General features: G+C 40.2%; 1 protein-coding gene across 1 annotated transcript in view; it reads right to left on the reverse strand.

Moving 5' to 3' along the window:
• The window catches only part of ACOT9 (acyl-CoA thioesterase 9), an 825,297-nt gene that overhangs the window by 43,119 nt on the left and 761,976 nt on the right, over positions 1-20,202 (reverse strand). The window contains exon 14 of the mRNA XM_044072291.1: positions 2,805-2,955. Within this exon, the coding sequence (XP_043928226.1) occupies positions 2,805-2,955 (151 nt within the window). The remainder of the gene's footprint in view (positions 1-2,804; positions 2,956-20,202) is intronic.

Raw genomic sequence — 20,202 nt, forward strand, 5'->3', positions numbered from 1 at the left:
CAGGTGCAGTTAACTATTGACAAAACACCTATTCACATCATAGCTAGCTACAGAACCCCAACCCACTCCACCTATCTGAACTTACTTGAATCCATTAAGATTCAACCCTCTACCCTGATCGTGGGTGACTAACTACCCAACCATAGATTGTAAGACCTATTTCTAGCTCAAAAACGAATGCCTAGAAATTCCTCGACTTAGTCAATGCCAATGCATTAGATCAGCTGGTCAACACCCCCACAAGAGATGAAAATATCCTGGACCTGGTACTAGCAAACATGAGTAGCCACCCCTACAGTGTCATCTTCCTTGTTAAGATCAGAGCATAAAGCAATCACTTTGGAAGTCACCATCTCCCCTGACCCCCCCCACCTGCCAGGGTCGACCAAAAAAACTTTTCCAAAGCTAACTACAACCTCCTGAGAGCAGGTATAAGCAGCTTCACAGCTGCCATCCCTTCAGGTGAATCAAGCACTAAGGTCCAAGCCTACACCACAAAACTATATCAGCACCTATATAGCTGCATTGACTCAGCAATACCCAACACGACCAAATCATCTTCCTCAAGGAAGAGTAAACCTGTCTGGTGGATAGCAGCAATAAACAGACTCTATAATAAAAGGAGACAAATGCTGTCCAGGACCAAGAAGGAGCAGGTAACAAGTTGGAAGCAATATCTCCTTTGTCTGAACAAGCTAATAAGGACACTGGTGAAATCCTCTAAGGCCAACTTTGAGTCCAAATTGGCCACATCCACTAAGGACAATCACAAGGCCTTCTTTGCATACATCTGCAATCTCAAAGGTAACTCCCAAATCTGCTCTGAAGTGGTGGTCAAAAATACCACATACACAAATGCCATAGATATAGCCAACCTGCTGGCAGACAACTTCAGTGAAAACTTCACCCCCCCCCGCCCCCCATCAGTAAACCAGGACATCCCCAGCACCTACCCCCCTCTCCTCATCACCAGAGAGCAGGTTATTAATGCAAAAGGCAAAAAATACAGCATCCATGGGACCCGACAGCATCCCTGGCTGTGCCCTACATGAACTCAGGCAAGAGCTCTCAGCACCACTAGGCACCCTATTCAACCAAAGCCTGTGCAACGGCTTTGTCCCAGCAGAATGGAGGACAGCCACTGTCATCTCTCTGCACAAAGGTGCAGTGTTCACCAACCAAGGCAATTATATGCCAATCAGCCTAACTAGCCTGATCTGCAGGTCCATGGAATGCATTATCATGGACCTTATAAACAAGGACATTGGCAACCTCCAAATGCTTGATCCCACATAGTTTGGTTTTGTCAAAGGGAGATCATGCATGTTAAACTTGGTCGCCTTCTTCAAAACAGTCAACAAAGCCATGGATGAGGGCAAGACAGTGCACACCACCTACCTTGACCTAGCCAAAGCCTTCAACACTATTCCCCACTCAGGCATAACAGATAAACTCTTCCAGCTAGGCATCAACCCATATGTTACCAGATGGGTAGCTAACTGGCTCTGATAGAACCCACTCAGTCAAAATAGGGGAACCCACCTCTAGTAGTAGACCTGTAACAAGCGGTGTACCCTAAGGATCGGTCTTAGGGCCTCTACTGTTTGGGATATACTTTTCTGAGGTGCAAGCCAAAACCAGTGGTCTGACTTGACCAAGTTTGCAGATGACTGTAAGCTGGGCACTGTCATAAATTCCCATAGTGATGTGAGCATCCTCCAAGAGGGCATTAACCAAACTAATGACTGGTGCCCGCATGCAAGGTCTCAACCTGGTCTGTGACATTAACAGAACTTGTTGGTGGAATAGATTTGTGTCCTGATGACTCTCCCATCTGTGGAATAGATATCCTCTCCATGTCAAGCAGAGTACCTCTCTAGCCCTCTTTAAGAGGAACCTGGATGACTGGATGGGAAACAAAAAATATACCCCTGTGATCCCACCTGTGTCCCTGCTGGACAGGGAAAACAGGTGCTGACTTTGTGGGAACATGGGTGAAATTCTTAGCTAGACTTATAAGGTCCTCCAGGCCAATGCCCTAGTATCATCCTATGAACCTATAAACAAATGTCAAACAAATAATGTGTACCTTCATTATTGACAATGCATAATGAAGCATAATCTTACAGGTATCTGTAAACAGGTCACACACTATTTAAGAATGGCTAACATTAGGCCAAATGCTACTAACTTGTAAAAGGTTGTGTGGAATTTACTGTAGTAATAGCAATATTCCTTTTCAAACGTTTGCATTCTTTGTTCATGTATTAACAGTACTGTAATGTACATTTTTGTGTAAAATAACTTGGTACTTATTTTGTCACACTTTTTTGCACTGCTTCTCATAATGCATTCCGTTTCTAACTGTAATAAGTAGAAATTAGCTTTACCTCTGTGTATACATTTTGGTTACCAGGATATGTATAAGATTAGTACTGAATATTAAATGGAAACACAAAGCAACATCTAAAACACAAGTACTGCACATAAAATGGAAACACAAAAAAGGATATAAAAGATAAAGCATGGGTACTACAGATTATACAGATACAAGTTTCATCATAAGGCCTTTGTGATTTATTCTAACAAACAACTTCATGAGAAATTTCCATTCTGTACTAAGTCAACCATTAATTTAAGCATGAAGGTATGAAATACAGGAATGGTTTGCTAATTGACAGTTAACGAGAAGATGGTATATTCTGAAACAAGGTACTCTGTGATAAGAAGACGACAGATGTTGGGCAAGGAGTGTAATTAGTCTCTTATGTACAATAGGACACAGTTACGTTAACATTACTTACCTCCATAGGTTTTGGGGATCACCTGAGGCACACACTTCTCAGAGTAGAAAGTAAAATGGAAAACATTGGTGGTGTAATGCTGTCTTGTTTCAGGAATGAAAACTTCAGTGTGCACTCTAACCTGCATGTAGTTGTTTTCTGTGTAGCAAACCTAACGGATGGCATTAAAAATATAAAGAAGGATAAAAACATCTTGAAAATTCTTGTTTTCACTTTATCAGATACAAACCAAAAAAAAAAATAAGTTAACTGATACAAACCAAAAATAAATAAATAAATAGGTTTACTGTTTGAATTTGCAGGGAGTGTGTTAGAAGTTTTAGTGAGAACAAGGAAAAACGTATCTTTTTAGTAAAACCCATAGTTCTAAAAACTAGCCCAAAGTGAATACAGAAACTAACTAATTATCTATTTTATTAAGTCTTCTAGCTCTAACTACGACCTTAGCTTGACCTGAAAGACTGAACCTCTTATTAGCATGCTCTTTCAATGAATCAGAAAATAAATGTTAAAACTGTGAATGCAAAAGTTATCAATAAACAAAACCATGATTGCCCAGTCGCAGGATATAATGAACATACCTGTAGAAATGTTTTGTGCACACCTCTCAATAAGCAAAGATACACATATTTCAGAGAGCTATCAAAAGAAGGTGACTCATTAATTTATAACTACATAATATAACAGCTGCCACAAGCAAAATTACATATATGATGCCTTCCTATACTTTACCAAGGAAACCCTAAGTAAATCTTCATCACACTTGTTAAACAAATTGGTAACATGTGGGCATGTCCCTATCCAATGCAAAAGGCTGTACCAGTTCACAAGGGTGGGTGGGTCCACATCAGACTCAAATGATTTGGACCTATTGACCTTCTATGTAAAATCAAGAAAATCCATAATAGTTTACTGAAAACACTACATGGGAGGTATATTTTAAAGTGTGGAACAGTACAGGTGAGGATATGGGGGAAATTGTGCGTTTTGAATCTCACTGCATACCTTCAAAAGGTGAGAGCAGCCACTGACAAACGACTGAAGTGTGTGCTGCTTATCCTGATTTTTAATGAGGAAATTAAATGCTTTAAAATGTCAATCCATACATAATTTAATAAGTAAAAATCTGGCTAAGGTACAAGAAACAGCAATTCAGGGTGAGGGGTGAGGTGGAGGGACCATCTTAACCTACAGTGATCTGTATTGGGGCACTTCTTTTCAGATTATTTTTTTAAACAAATATAAATTAAATTGACACTAAAAATTAGTAACAGAAAATTTACACAAAAGTAAAAGTTTGTGGGGTTAAAAGTAAGGCAATTAAAAACAGTGAAATTGGTACTTTTTACTAAATATAAAATCTTAAATAAAGACTCATCCAGAGGTATGTAGTTGCTGTTATAACAATTTGCCACAACCATATATTATAACACAGAATTTGCTACCTTAACGTGTATGACTGCAGCTGATATAATAAGCAAACACTGTTAAGCGTTGGCCATAAAACTGGAAATGTAAAACTGTATTTCAAGAATCCAGGGCAGAATTTGAAGTTCTGATGGTATCTGCAATAAAAACCCTGCAGTTATTTAAAGACACACTTGCTTTGTTCACTCGTTTTACAGCTGCATAAAACTTAACCCAGGCACACAAGATTTAAATCAATATGGCACTCTCCACACATTTGTGCCTTTAGGGGGAATAACAAGTACAAATCTGTGTCCCCGCCAAAGCTAATTTACAAGGTGACATGCATGCAATATGCATAACCATAATTTGTACAGGATTTCATTTGGAAAAAAGGAAATTATGTGCAAGGCTCCAAATGCAACCCCAATCATTATTTACGTTACTTTTAAGGACAGTAGACCAAACAGTTGAAAAACGTGTACTGGTATACTAAGACTCAGTAATAGTAATGTGGTATAAAAAAGATATGCTTAAGTGGAAGTTTAGACAGCTAAATAGTAACTCTTTACAGCTTTTCAGTTATAACAGGGAAATATTCACTTACAGCAATACAAGCTAAGTTAAGAGTGAGAAACAATTTCAGAGTTAGGTACCAAGTCTTCATTAGATGACTAGCCATATTGTTAATCTTTAAAAGTTATACAACATAACCCACAGAGTTCGGTCCTGGCTCCTCTCCTGTTTGGTATCTACTTCTCTGGAGTCCAGGCCAACACGAAGGGACTCTGGCTGACAAAGTTCACAGACGATTGCAAGTTGGGAGCTATTATTAACTCTCCAAGTGATGTTGACATCCTAAGGTCTCACTGTGATGACCAACAACTGGTGTCAGAACCATGGCCTTAAGCTCAATGCCAAAGAATGTGTCGTCAACCCCTTTGGGAAAAACCCGGTTCCCATGAATTACCACATCAATGGTAGTCCACTGAACAGAGAAGGCGTTACAAGAGATCTGGGAACACAGGTTGACAGCAACTTCTCTTTTGACCACCACATTGCCACTGTGGTCAGAAAGTCCTTCTATGTGGCACTTCTCATTACTAAGGGTTTTGCATCCAGGAAGAAAGAGGTCATTGATTCTTTCTACTCTTCTCTCATTAGGCCAATCATTGAGTACAATGCCCCATTTGGCATGTACCCCACTAAACACCTGCAACAACTGGAGAGGCCGAAAAAGTACCTCACAAAGAGAATCCTAGGCCTTAAACATTTGCCCTACATGGACAAACTAAAAAAACTCCAACTATTCTCGGTCTCATATCGCCTACTTAGAGGCAATCTCTGCTTGACTTACAAAGCCATGTCTGACCCAGCTCTGTTAGAAACGCTACATCTGAAGAAATCTCAATCCCTCCGCACCACACGATCCAGAGACCACAACCTCATTACCACAATCAACAGTACATGCTGGAGGGACAGGTTCATAACCCAGAGACTGCCCATGCTATGGAACAGACTTCCCATACATGTCAAGCAAAGCACCTCACTGGCCCCTCTTCAAGAGAAATCTTGATGAGTGGATGGGAAATAGAAAATTCACCCCAAGGATCACTCCAGTGGCTTTACTCGACAGAGGCACTGGAAACTAAGGTCGGGTGGCACACTGCCATGGTAATCCTATGGGTTAGGCTTGTAAAGGCTCTAGGGCCATTAGCCTAGTTCACACCTATGAACCTATGAGCATTCTAGCTTTTAAAATGTGGAAACCTAGGAAGAAGGCTGTTAAATGCAATATCAGAATTGCCTTTCCAAGGCTATCAGGAGCATAAATTCAAAAATATACCAAGGCCCTGTAAGAGTTTTTTTTAATATCGATTAATAGCGGTCTCAGAAACAATGTTTTCAAATGAATGCCAGGAACTGCTCATGAATGGTTAACAATTTAAAGTAAACAGCATTAATGGATGATCTTGAGTCCTTTGCTCACACAGACAAAGTTGATTCTGATACATGGTGATGATCAAATACTGTTAGAACCTTGATGAAGTGGGAAACAGAGTAATAATTTTCTGGATCAGAGCATTTCTTTCAGATTTTGCTTATTATGTTTATTGTTCCAAATAAAGAAGAAAACTCATTAGTTTAGTTTTCAAGTACTACATAGAAATACTTGAAACATAATCAGAAAGTAAAATATTTTTGGGAACACATTCATTTTAATACAAAGGCCTAAGCCATGTAGGTTAAGTTTTAACTTAGGCCACCTGCTAACATCTTTAATCTTTTTTCTTTCCAGAGAATTTCAAATCCTTCAAATCCTTTTTATTGTTATTCAATCAATTACATACAAACATTGCATTCCTAACACATAGTGCACTGTTTTCATTCATCATTAGTGACCAGGCTTCAAGTCTAACTATGACCTTCATCCACTGACAGATTCCTCTATCACAGAGCACACTGGTCTACAGCTAATGGCTACAATCTTTGTTTTCTGGAAATGCCATTTTTAACAATCACCTTCTTCCATCTTCTTTCCTTTCTTTAGGAGAGACACCATTTTTTGCTCATTTATTTTCCTTCATTGTTTTACAGTAACCATACTGTATCTTTTAAATTATATACAAAAGACTTAATCTTGGACTGAAATAATTATCTTTCTTCTTTGTTCCTCTAATGTTTCAACTTACCTTTCCCACATTTCATTCTCATCTTTAACTGTCTCCTACATTTCCTTCCTCATGTTGTAAGATGATCCACTTGGACCACTTACTTGTTAATAGAACATGTTTCTTCTTAGCATTATTATGACTTACTATCTTTAGTTTGTTCTCTTGAATTTATTCTATAAACATGTTCAGTTCCAGTTTTTTTTGGTTTCTCTTTTGCTCTCCATTCCCTTATAATAAATAGTCTTCTTCACTGTTATCATAATGAAATAGATTAGTGCCTTAATATATATTTAACCTTTCTATGATTAGGCTCCTTAGTGAATGCTATTTCTTCAACCAGCATATTCCTAATTTATGAATGTCTTAAGATATTACACCCCCAAAATGTGTGCTACCATATACCCCTTTTTCCTTTATCATATCTCTAATATGCCCCATTCATTACCAGAAACATGTTTTGCAGCCTGGATGAGGTATAAAAATAATTATGTAGACACCACCCAAACATCCTACATTTTTCCTTTGTTGCAAATCTAGGGGCTAAGCATATTTCTAACTAGTGTTCATCTGTATAATTTTTCTGTAATCTGTTAATTCATTCTCATCTCAACTGCACATCTCCATTTTATTTTATTTCACTTACTTCAACATGTGCCTAGGATATTACAGTTCCTCTCGTCTGCTGCCTTAACCTTGGTGCTTGAATATAATGTACCACTTCAGGCTTGTTATCTCAAGGGATTCCCTGTTTTGCTCTTGCTCTCTCTGCAGTAATTAGCTCCCCTGTATAGGAGTTGTTATTTTGCTGTCAGTTTAAAAGGTCTTAAAAAATACAACGAACAATGAATATGAGCAGAGAAAACAGGCAAAATCCATTTTATTAACAAAATAGTGGGTGCTTTCATCTTGTACAATTCCAAAACTTCATCAGACAGTGTAATTACCAACCACCCCATTTAAATAACTTCATCAAACACATGATCAATGACATCAGCCTCATAAATATTCATGAATTACATCATAAACAAACCACCTCCACCAAAGTGCTTAAAGAATGTAATAAGCCATAATTTAAAACACATAATTTAATATAGAACCTTTAAAAACATAACACTTTTCCTAAAACCTTTTGTGAAAAATATGATTCAAACTTGTGCTTATATAAATTTTAAATGCATTAATCTTATATAATAAAAACATATAGCTTTGAATACAGGCATATACAAGCACTGCTTACCCAGCACGATATAAAACCAACAAACCCAATCCATACTTATGTATTTATTATATACTAACAAAACTCTCATACCCAAATAAATGAAAACTAAAAAAATTAATTTAAGAATCATTGATTTAATAAATAATTTTGTGGAGAATATCCTACTGGAACCATATAAAACAGCCTACAAATATTCAAATAGTATTCCTATTGTATATTAGGGCACCCAAACAGGGACTTGAACCTCGGACCCTCAGACTGAGAATTTAATGCTCTACCAACTGAGCTACTCAGGATTTCTGGAGAATTACCATTTTAAGGCATTTAATTTGAAAAGACAATTTACAGAACTGCACTCATTTAAACCTGGCCAGGAATAAGCATTCAGTAATATTTGCCATATTAATTCTGTTTTTCTAAGTGTAACATCCATGAGCCACCTCTTGAGCTTACAACAACCATCTCAATTATTAAATACTTAAAGTTGTGGCCCTCACATGACATGGCATACTTGGCCAGTGCACTAGTGGTTTTCTGCTTCCTGATAGCATATTCATGTTCACAAATTCTATCCCTAACAGACCTTTCAGTTTTACTAACAGAATATGACACGCATAACTGACATAAAGCAAGGTACCCTTTTGAATTACAATTATATGTACCTTTCAAATTATATTTAATACTCCGAATATCAAAACTCTGACAAACTAAAACTAGTTTACAAATCCTGCATGCCCCACATTTTCTCATCCCCATTAATTTGTTAAGTGCATGCTGTTCTTTATATTGTAAAAATGTTTTTTAAATTACTAGCTGTCCTTGCTCTTTTTGGTTTTTGATGCACTATTTGCCTGAGGGTGACATCCTCCTCGATAATACTCCAGTTTTTATATATGATGCTTCTAACAAGTGTATACTCAGCAGTAATAGTAGTAATAAAACTAGAAATAAAATCGGACTGTTCATCGTTATGTAAAGGGGCAGTTTCAATAGTAGTTACAGCTTTTCTTCCCCATATAGGAGTAAAAAATCCATAATTTCTCTTTCTAGTTACCTCATCTATAAGATCATCTATGAGGCTACTTGGATACCCTTTCCTTAATTTAGCAGAAGCATATCGACATCAAGCAGGAATGGAAATTAAACCAAAAGTAGATAAAAACTAGGCAGCAAATGAATGTACCAAAAAACAAAAGAAAGAATATAAGGTGAAGGACCAGATGAGAAGGCAAGATATGTGGAAAAAACATAAATATAGTTGCAAGTATAAAAAACTTCTGGAAGAACCTCATTTTGATCAGGAATGAATGCAGAAATGGTTAAGGAGAGGCAAATTCAAACCAAGAAATGAAAGGTTAATATTGGAAGCCCAAGACAGTGGGCTATGTACAAAGTCCATTGAACATGTGGGAGAAATAGACAAATGTAGGTTTTGTAAAACTGAACTGGACTAACCAAATCACACTAAGAAACTAAAAATAAACAAAAAAGTGGCAAAAAGGACGAGACCCATAAAGTAAAACGGTTTAATGAAGTGCTTTTCATTTGACTAAATATACAAACTTCTTCAGATAACATTCCCATAAAACTTTAATTATTTAACTTTTCCTGGCTTACTCTTGTGGTAAAAAATCCACCAATCATAGTTCACCTAGTTTGGGAAAAGTACAGTTTTGTACCTATCATAAATGTAGATGTTCAAGTGCTAATACAGCTGCAGTAATCACAGATGGGTTTTCTGCCGTCAGGCGGGTCCTCGGTCGGCCGAATTCCTAAGTCTAGGTCCGGCGTCGGTTGTTGTCACTTTCTTTCCTGACGTCAGTGAGGCAGGGGTATATAAGACACAGCCGACGCCATTTTCTTCAGTCTTTCTTGCCCCAGATGTCAGGTGCCCCCAGAAGGAAGGCAATACATAAATTATATTTATATACATGCAATGCAATATAATCAAAAATCAGTAGTTGCAAGCAAATATACCATAGAAGGATAACCCAATCAGGTTGTATGACGAGGGGTTAGGCCCTAGGCCTTTGCCAAGAGGGGAAGGAGGGAGGGAAAACTGTACTGCAGCTGTATTAGCACTCTAACATCTACATTTATGGTAGGTACAAAACTGTACTATGTTCATCGTGCATACAGCTGCAGTAATCACAGATGGGTAGAATCCCAAAGCTACTCACAGGGTGGTAGGCACTAGGTGGCAATGGGATGAGCCAGAATGCCCTGCAACACAGCAGTGGCAAAGCCTGCTCTAGTTTTGGAATATAAAGGCAGGTGGTAGTGTTTTGTGAAGGTATGCACAGAACTCCAAGTGGCTGCCTCCAAAATATCTTTGGTAGAATCTCCTCTGAGGAAGGCTGTAGAGGTAGCTGTGGCCCTGGTGGAGCGGGATCTGATGCCTGTAGGGACAGATTTTCCATGATAGGAGTAACAAAACCGTATGCAGTGGCCTATCCATTTTGAAATTGTCTGTTTGGTAACTGGCTTCCCTTGAACTCCTACAGCATAGGGCACAAAAGGTTGTTCTGATTTCCTGAAAGGCTTTGTTCTGTCCAAATAATAACGTAGCTGTCTATGGATGTCTAAGAAGTGTAGCAGCCTTTCCCCTTTGTTTTGAGGATTGGGGTAAAAGGTAGGTAAGTGTATGGCTTGATTTAAAGCTACCCTGGATACCACTTTAGGCATAAATGACGGGTTGGTTCGAAGGGAAACCCTGTCCTGATGGAAGATGAGAAAGGGCTGCACAGCCATGAGGGCTTGTAGTTCCGAAACCCTACGAGCTGAGGTAATGGCCAGAAGGAAGGCTGTTTTCCAGGACAAATATTGTAAATCTGTTGAGGCAACTGGTTCAAAGGGAGGCAATGTTAATTTTTCTAGAATGTAATTAAGATCCCAGGCTGGCATTGGTTGTTTCCTTGGTGGTCTTATATTCTTAGCCCCTCTGAGGAACTGTCTTAAGAGTGGGTGAGAGAATAAGGGTGGATGGGTGTTGAATTCTGCAGAAATGGCTGAGGCATGGATTTTTATGGAGGAAAATGAAAGTCCACTGTTCAGCAGCTCAGCTAGATACTGTAATACCTGAGGCAAATTCAGTTTTCTAGGGTCCTGTCCTTTTTTCTCATTCCAAGAGCAAAACCGTTTCCATTTTGCGGAGTAAGCCTTTCTAGTAGATGGCCTTCTGGCCTCCAAAATGACATCCTGCACCTCTTTGGGGAGTAGGGTCTGTTGTGGTGTTAAGGAATTTTCCATGCAGCGAGATTGAGTGTTTTCAGCTGACTGTGAAGAGTTTTGTAGCTGTGCTGAGTCAGCAGAAGAGGCATTAGAGGTAGGGACCAGGGAGGAGTATGTGTTAGACTCCTCAGGAGTGGGTACCAGTGTTGTCTTGGCCAGTCTGGAGCAATCAGTATCATCTTCGGTCTGTCTGCTCTTGCTTTCAAGAGCACCTTGGGCAGAAGAGGCAGAGGTGGGAAAGCATAAACTGTCCATGCTGTCCAACTGAATGAAAGGGCGTCCACTCTCCAGGCCTTTGGATGAAAGTTCCTTGAACAGAACTTTTCCAATTGATGATTCCTGTGGGAGGCGAAGAGATCTATGTCTGGCCTCCCCCACGCTTGGATTATCTTTGTAAACACTTGAGGATGCAACTTCCATTCGTGTGGATCTGTCATATTTCTGCTTAGATTGTCTGCCAGCGTGTTTTCCAAACCTGGCAAGTACTGTGCCTGAAGTTCGATTTGCCATTCCAGAGCCAAGTTCCAAAGTGTCATGGCTAGTCTGCACAGGGGGTATGTTTATGTACCACATTACTGTGGTGTTGTCTGTTCTTATCAATAATTGTCCTGGATGCAGGAGGTCCTTGAAAGCTGTAATTGCATTTATCACTGCTAGCATTTCTTTCTGATTGATGTGAAGGTGCTTTACCTTTTGGAACCATTTGCCCTGAATGCACCTGTCTGTCATGTGCGCCCCCCAGGCGTAATCTGAGGTGTCTGTTGTGATGACTTGATTTGCTTGAGGCTTGCAGAATGGGAGACCTGTGTTTGTTTGACATGCGTGGGCCCACCATAGAAATTCCTTTTGCAAACATGGAATTATTGGTATTATTGTTTCCAAACTGTGGCTGTGTTGAGACCATAGGATTTTTAGGTACCATTGAAGTTTCCTCATATGCAACTTTGCACATGGGATTAAAAGAATGCAAGATGCCATGAAGCCCAGAGCCTGCAGGATTTTCCTTGCAGTAAGCCTGGTACAATTTGCTAGTATTTTGAAGTACTGAGTTAGTTGCCCCTGTTTTTCTGGCGTAAGATAGGCCATCTGGGTGTTTGCGTCCAAGTTGGCACCCAGGAAAGTTATTTTCTGAGATGGTGTTAGCCTGGATTTCTCTTTGTTGACTGTGTATCCCAGGGAATTCAGTAACCGTGTTACATAAGCCAGATGTTCCAGAAGTATGTGCTTGCTGTCCGCTTGGATCAGGCAGTCATCCAAATAAGGGTAAATTTGTATCCCTTGAAGTCTGCAGTAGGCAATTACTGATGCCAGGCATTTCGTGAATACTCTGGGCGCAGTAGATAAGCCAAAGGGCAATGCAGAGAATTGATAGTGGATTGAACCTGCAAGAAATCTGAGGTATCTTCTGCAGCTTTGTCTGATTGGGACATGCAGGTATGCCTCCTTGAGGTCCAATGTTACCAGCCAAAACTCCTTGCCCAGCATGAGAAGAAGCTGCTGTAATGTGAGCATCTTGAATTTTGGTACGAGTAAGAATGTGTTTAGGATGGATAAGTCCAAAATGGGTCTCCAGTCGGTTCCTTTCCTTGGTACCAGAAATAGCCTGGAATAAAAACCTTGACCTTGTTCGTGAGTAGGTACCTCTTGAATAGCTTTCATGTCTATGAGCTTTGAAATTTGTAGTTGTGCCTCTGCCCTTTGATTGTGTGGCAGGTTTGGCATGCCTCTCATTTTGGAAGAGTGTGAAAATGAAATCTGTAGCCTCTGTTTATAACGTCCAGGATCCATTTGTCTGTTGTGACAATATGCCAATTTCTTGTAAATAATGCCAGCTTTCCTCCCAAGGGTGCTGCCAGCTGAGACTTGCTTGGCATGGAAAGGAGGAAGTCATTGGGTTTGTTTCCTGTATTGTTGTGCACTGTCTTTGCCACCTCTTGGTGCTGGAGTTTGCCATTGCCTGCCTCTATATGATCCTTGTGATTGTCCTCTGCCCCTTGAGCGCCTGTATCTACCTCTTTGGGGCTTGTCCATGGCTGGAAAGGACCAGTTTTTAGAAGGCCAATTTCTGCTAAAACGTGGTGGTTGAACCTGTAGAAAAGCTTTGACAGTTTGCATAGATTTGGCTTTTTCTTCCATTTTCCGTAGTATCTCCTCAGCATTAGTACCAAATAGCACATCCTTTTGTAAAGGAGCATCTAGTAGTTTAGCTTTCACATGATCAGGCAAGATTTGTTCCCTAAGCCAGGCATGTCTACGAATGACTGATCCTGTAACAGCAGCTCTACTTGAGGCCTCTAGGGCATCATAGCCACATTGTAAGGTGCGTTTACCCACTTGTTCGGCACTATGCATCATATCCTGCAACTCCTCCAAATCTGGCTGTTCAGGTTGAGACATTTTATTTCTTAATTGTGATAACAGAAACTGCTGATATTTAAGCATATGAAATTGACAATTTAAGGCCCTCATGGCTAGGGTGGCCAAGGTATATACCTTTTTCCCCACCTTTCTAAGGATCTTGACTCTCTTCTGAAGGTAGTGGATTCTTAGCAGTAGAGGCCTTCATTCCCTTGGGGCCTTGAGAAATGGTTTCAGGGTCAGCATTATGGCTTTTGTAAAGAAACTGGTGGGAGTTAGGAACTCTGTAGTACCTATCAGGCTTGACTGGGGCAGGAGGCAGGGAATCCGGATTAAGACAAGCCTCCGAATAAACATCATCAAGTATGTCCAAGACAGGAGGTATCGCCAGAGATCTGTGTTGAGGTAACAAAAGAAATTCCCTAAGTCTTTTCTTGGAATCAGAAAAGTCTTGGCCTTCCCAATGGAAGTGTTCCCTCAAGGTGTGCAAGGTTTCCCCAAAGGAAAAATCCTCTGGAGGAGATACAGAAGGAATGGACTGCTCTGCATCAGAATCTTCAAAAGGGGAGTAAGAGTGTTCCTCTACATCAGAATGTTCTGAAAAAATGGAGCCCTGATCAGAAGAGGGAGAATCTTCCTCCACTCTGGGTCTCATGTCTGGAGGGGGTTGGGAACCCCTGATAAGAGTAATTAAATCCTCGGCCATTTTAAGCATCTGCTTTTTAGGCATGGGGCCTGGAGATGGGCCCTGTGCAACAGGCCTCTTGGGATGCCTGGCTGATTTGGACTTAGTAAAGGCCTTAATGGAAAAGGAAGATGAGGGTCTAAAGACACCATGGGTGGAAGTGGACCTGTCCACATTAGGAGGCTCAACGCTCACAGTGGCTTCGGTGGTTGTAGTCTGGGTATGGGCCGAGGTACCTGCGGTCTCGGTTACAGAAGACACCGCCAAAGAAGTGTCGTCGGTAGTCAGGGACTGCATAGGCGTCTCGCTGAGAACCGGACTACGTGTAGCCGGTTTTGGCGTGGTGTGAGTGGAGACTGCGGACGTCGCGTGTCGGTCCTTGTCCTTGTGTTTTTTGGACAAAACGGTAGTCGGAGTCTCCGATGACATTTTATAATCAAAGGCTTTACCAAAAAGGTGTTGGGCGAACTCCGCCCGACGCTTAATAGTGCGTTTATTGAAAGTAGCGCAAAAGCGACAGCCCGAGACGTAGTGGTCTGGGCCTAAACAAGGTATGCAGAGGGAATGGAAATCCTTATGCGGTATTTGCTTCCCACAAGAAATACAATTGTTAACTTTTTCTGACATCGGTCTGAGGCAAGAAAAGTTTCCCCAACGGGGTACTTAGCTTTAAAGAAGACATGGGTTTCCAATTTTTCGTAAATTCAGGAGCTGGCCGACCGGCACTTGCGAACTGCTTCTGCTTCGGGCACCGCACGGCAAAAAAGACTGAAGAAAATGGCGTTGGCTGTGTCTTATATACCCCTGCCTCACTGACGTCAGGAAAGAAAGCGACAACAACCGATGCCGGACCTAGACTTTGGAATTCGGCCGACCGAGGACCCGCCTGACGGCAGAAAACCCATCTGTGATTACTGCAGCGCAGCTGTATGCACGATGAACATCACCCACTTATTCATAAAATACATCTTTTTTTTAAAAAACACATATATAATATATATATATATATATATATATATATATATATATATATATATATATAGTATATGAAAATATTAGGCTCTTAATCCCAATTATCATTCAAACTATAAACCTAAATTTTACACACATTGCACTAAGTGCACTAACATATTAAGTTACAGAGAACTGCATTACTAAAACGTAATGTCATAAAAAATGTTACATTATCCTAACAAAACATCCCACATCAACTACCTTATATTTAATAACAGCCATGCTGTCAATTCTACCTTAAGTAATAAAAAACACTAACTACTTTAAAAAAAAAAAAAAAAATATATATATATATATATATATATATATATATATAAGTGCTCTAGAAAAATTTCACTATTTGCACAAACTTTATTTCTTATGTTTGTAATAATGTAATCTAGTACTGTACGTAAATAATCCATCTCTCAAGAGTCTTCAATCTTAGCAAACATTAACAAACAGGTGTAATTTATCCCTGGATAATTATAAGCATTTAATAACATTTGCCAATACAGTTCTAGTTCCTCTAATTTGAGTGAACTTGGTCCACCCCTACCATCAATGCAGATCTGATTAATTACTTTAAATTTTAAAAAGTGGTCACGTTCGGACATAATATGTTTCGCTTATGCAATTTCTCGTTTTTTTTTCTGTCTATAGCGCAGAAGTGTACTTACATTCATTCGCAAAGTTTACATTCTGTCTTCCCTATGTAAAATGCAGAGTATTTTTGGCATTTTGCCAGGTAAACTACAAAGTTAGCAGAACAACCAGGATCCAAAATGGAAAGTATAAGTCCAACTTCTGACTTTGTTACAAAGAACAAACACATAGTAAAACAAACTTTATTCTAGAGCCTCAGTGTCACCACCTTCAAGGAATAAAAAAAACTACATACACCAAACTTTTTATACTTAATTATAAATTAAATTCAATTAATCAATTAAATATGTTCCTAATTTAAAACAAACATTTCCAATTTAATTCATTATTCAAACCTTTAGGAACCAAGGTTTTATATTTTAAAATATATATACGTTCCTTATATAACAACTTTTGTTTTAATATATCCTCATTTCTTCAGTACGTTCAGTTTGTTCCAATATAGTGCCATACAACAAGTTAACATCACCATTACATTTCATTTTAAAATGTGAAGAAATTATTTTATCTTCTCTATGGTTCCTTAAATGCTCAAGGGGAACGAAACACAAGCAGTACACTTGGTTACCTACTTGAATGAAACCACTAACTTTCTGAAATTTATGTTTAATTTCAGTATGGATGAAATAGCCTACTTGGACAGTCATTTAAGGAAAGATAAAGTAAAAAATAAATTTTTGGCAAAAATACATAGGAAAAGTACCTATTCCAATTCGTTACTGCACTATACTAGCTGTCGCCCACAACATCAGAAACCATCAGTTGTTAAGGGACAGCTAGTGAGAGAGGCGAGAAGTGTCTCATTCGAAAGCGATTTTCACATACAGCGTAACAACTTGAGGAATACATTTTTAAGATGAGGGTACCCCACCAGATTTACTGAATTCACTAATAGAGGAAGCAGTGAATAAGAGAAATAATGGATTGTATGCCCCTATTCGATGTCCAATAGATTCAGGACAAGTACTAGGCAACCCAGCAAGGACAAACAACAACAATACAGTCGAAGGTACAAATTTTACTATGAGCCTTACAACAACATTCAACTTAGACAGTCAAGCCTTGTCCCACATTATTAATAAAAACTTGACTTTATTTAGAAACAACCCAGTAATTATGGATAAAGTGGGACCTAGAGCAAAAATTATATACCGTTGGGGTTGTAACATATAAAAACCTACTGGAATCAAGGTTGATTATGACTACTAGACATCCGGGTATGGTAAAGTGTGAGATGTGTAGATTTTGCAGACATATAGATGTAGGAAGATCAGTTTTCATTAATGGGAAGTCATATGACCTCAATAAGAAATATAATTGCAACTCTAACTTTGTAGTTTACCTAGCAAAATGCCAAAATGCTCTGCATTTTACATAGGGAAGACAGAATGTAAACTTTGTGAACGAATGTACAAACACTTTTATGCTATAGACAAAAAGAAACAAGAAAATGCATTAGCAAAACATATGTCCGAAAGTGACCACTTTTAAAATTTAAAGTAATTGATCAGATATGCATTGATGGCAGGGGAGGACCAAGTTCACTCAAATTAGAGGAACTAAAACTGTACTGGCAAATTTTATTAAATACTTATAGTGCTTGATAGTGTTAATATGGGAACTAACCGTAAATAGAGTCTTGTCAACAGGGCTAGATTTTGTGGGGGTAAATAATAATAGTTTTGTCTTATTGGGGTTAAGGGCAAGGTGATTCTGGGTCATCCAGTGCTCAGTAGAGGTAAATGCTTCTTGGGTAAGATGCTGTAATTCAGTGACAGATTTTGAGGAGCAGATGATGGTTGAGTCATCTGCATACCGGATGACAGTACTGTGTGTCAGAGCACTATGAAAGTTATTGACAAATATACTGAAAAGGAGGGGACCCAGAATTGAGCCTTGAGGAACACCTGTGTTAGTAGTAATGAAAGGGGAGCTTTGCCTTACGTTCCTTCCCCCTTGTCCCACTGTTCTCAATTTCACATCCAATTGGGAGTTTTTGCCTTCTGCACTCTTTTTCGCGTTTAATATTTGGATTAATGTTTTCTTAATGCAGTCCAACTGTTTTAACTCTTCCCTTTCCAGTAATTCCTAGAATCTTACTGATTCCTTCCCATAATCATTCCTTCCTTAGCCATTATCACTGTTTTCCACTTTGCATAATATGTATCATTCTGCAAAGTATACACAAGCTGTGTGTGATGATACGAGGTAGTGCCATCTGTGCCAGGGAGAGTAGGGCAGTGCATGTGCAACATATGCCATCATATCTAGCTGGAGTTTTATAAAGAACTTTACGTCATTTGACTATCACACTGATTTGTAAAGATGCTTGTGTTAAATATATTTGAAAAGTTGCTTGTGTTAAAAAAAGCATCAACAGTTGGTCCTGCTGAACAGAAAAAAGATATACATGTATATCGGATAGTATTATTATAACTTATTAAATGTGTGTGTTTTAACAGAAAATTCTGGAATGGAAGAGGTTAATCTCAGTCCAGCTAATTTTGAAAAATAGGTTAAAAATTAAATGGGTTGGTTTATGCCCTGAAGCCTCAGGTGAGCCACTACCACTGCCATAACCTTGGTGAAAACCTGTGCATTTTGATGTGATAGTACACATCCTGGAGATCTATCGAGCACATCCAGTCTTTTTCATGCAGAAAGGGCAGGATAAATTGGATCTTGACCATCTGGAATTTTGTCTTGGTTACTGACAGGTTTAACTGGGACAGATCCAAAATTGGTCTGAGGTCCCCTGTCTTTTTTGGCACTAAAAAGAACTTGGGAGTGCACCCAGGACCCAAATTGGTCTTGGGGGACCACTTGGATGACTCGTTTTCTTAGCAGTGACTGTATCTGCACTGCTGCTTCCTCCCATTGCATGGGTGGGATGTCAGAGAGGGTTTTGTTGGGAGGGGGAGCATCCTTGAAAGGGAAAAAATAGCCTCTGGATATGACTCGCAACACCCACTGATTTGTTGTGATGGACTCCCATGCTAGTGGGTGGAGCGAAATAGGACCCCCGAACTGCCTCCAGAGATGGACAGCTGGGCAACCCCTCAGGGTTGCTGTCCAGGTCTGTCAGAGAATGATTCTCGGAACCCGGAATTCCTAGGACCCCCTTTGCCTCTAGGGTGGCGTCCATCATATCCCCCTCTGCCTCTCGGGGAAGGAGGGTCCTGAGCGTCTCGGGAAAATGCCCGAGATATGTAGAACCACATCTTCTTTTGACTTCTCTGGTTCCTGGAAAAGGACCTTTGTGGTGGAGAGAAGCGGACTCTGATGGCAGACAGTGTCTTCCCGTCCTCTGACGGTGTCTACCCATCCTTCTCGCTCTGGACTAGAGTCTCTCTGACTGTCTTCCCAAAGAGGGAAGAACCATCATAAGGAGCATTGGTGAAAGACACCTTGAAGGACTCCGAGAACTGGCATAAGCAGAGCCAGGTGTGGCGCCGAATGGCAACTGATCCTGCCGCCCGTGCGACTCCCTCTGTGGCATGGGAGAGCAAATGCATGGACGTGTTGTCAACACAATTGATGGTGGCTATTCGTGTGTCGAACTTCTTCCTGTCCTCCGCTGACATGGATCCCGGGGTCGACTCCGCGACTTCCTTAACCAGGTCTCTCTGGAGTCGAATAACATGAATGATATAGTTCAGTGCCCTCATGCAGAAGGTCGCTGAAGCATAGACCCGCTTCCCAAAATGGTCCAGCGTCCTTGACTCTCAGTCAGGAAGATGGACCAGGGAACTGTCCTGGGTGAGTTCCTTCTCGGTGGCAGCTGCCACCATCATCACATCCACAGGGGACCCCTTATGCCAATGAAGTCTATTCGCAGGGGGACTCAATACCTTATCCGGGCATTTGGGTATGGGCTCTATGGTATCCGGCTCCTTCCATGCCCTAGATGTTATAAGATCCACGAGTTGATTAACAGGAGGGGACACTCAAGAGGTAGATGGGCCTGAGCCGAAAGCCTCCAGAAACACAGACTCGTTAGAGGTCGGTTTGGGGGCAGACCATCCCCCTTTGGCGGAGGATCTCCATGATGTCTTCAAATGAGAGATCCCTGGGGGGTGATTTTGTTTAACCTTCCCCTTCATCCAAGTCTGTGTCCTCTTTGAGGGACTCTGGAGGAGAGACCAAATGCCTCCTTTTGCACAT

Source organism: Protopterus annectens, chromosome 5.part0 (genome assembly GCF_019279795.1).
Source record: "Protopterus annectens isolate FY-2018-M chromosome 5.part0, PAN1.0, whole genome shotgun sequence".
NCBI lineage: Eukaryota > Metazoa > Chordata > Ceratodontiformes > Protopteridae > Protopterus > Protopterus annectens.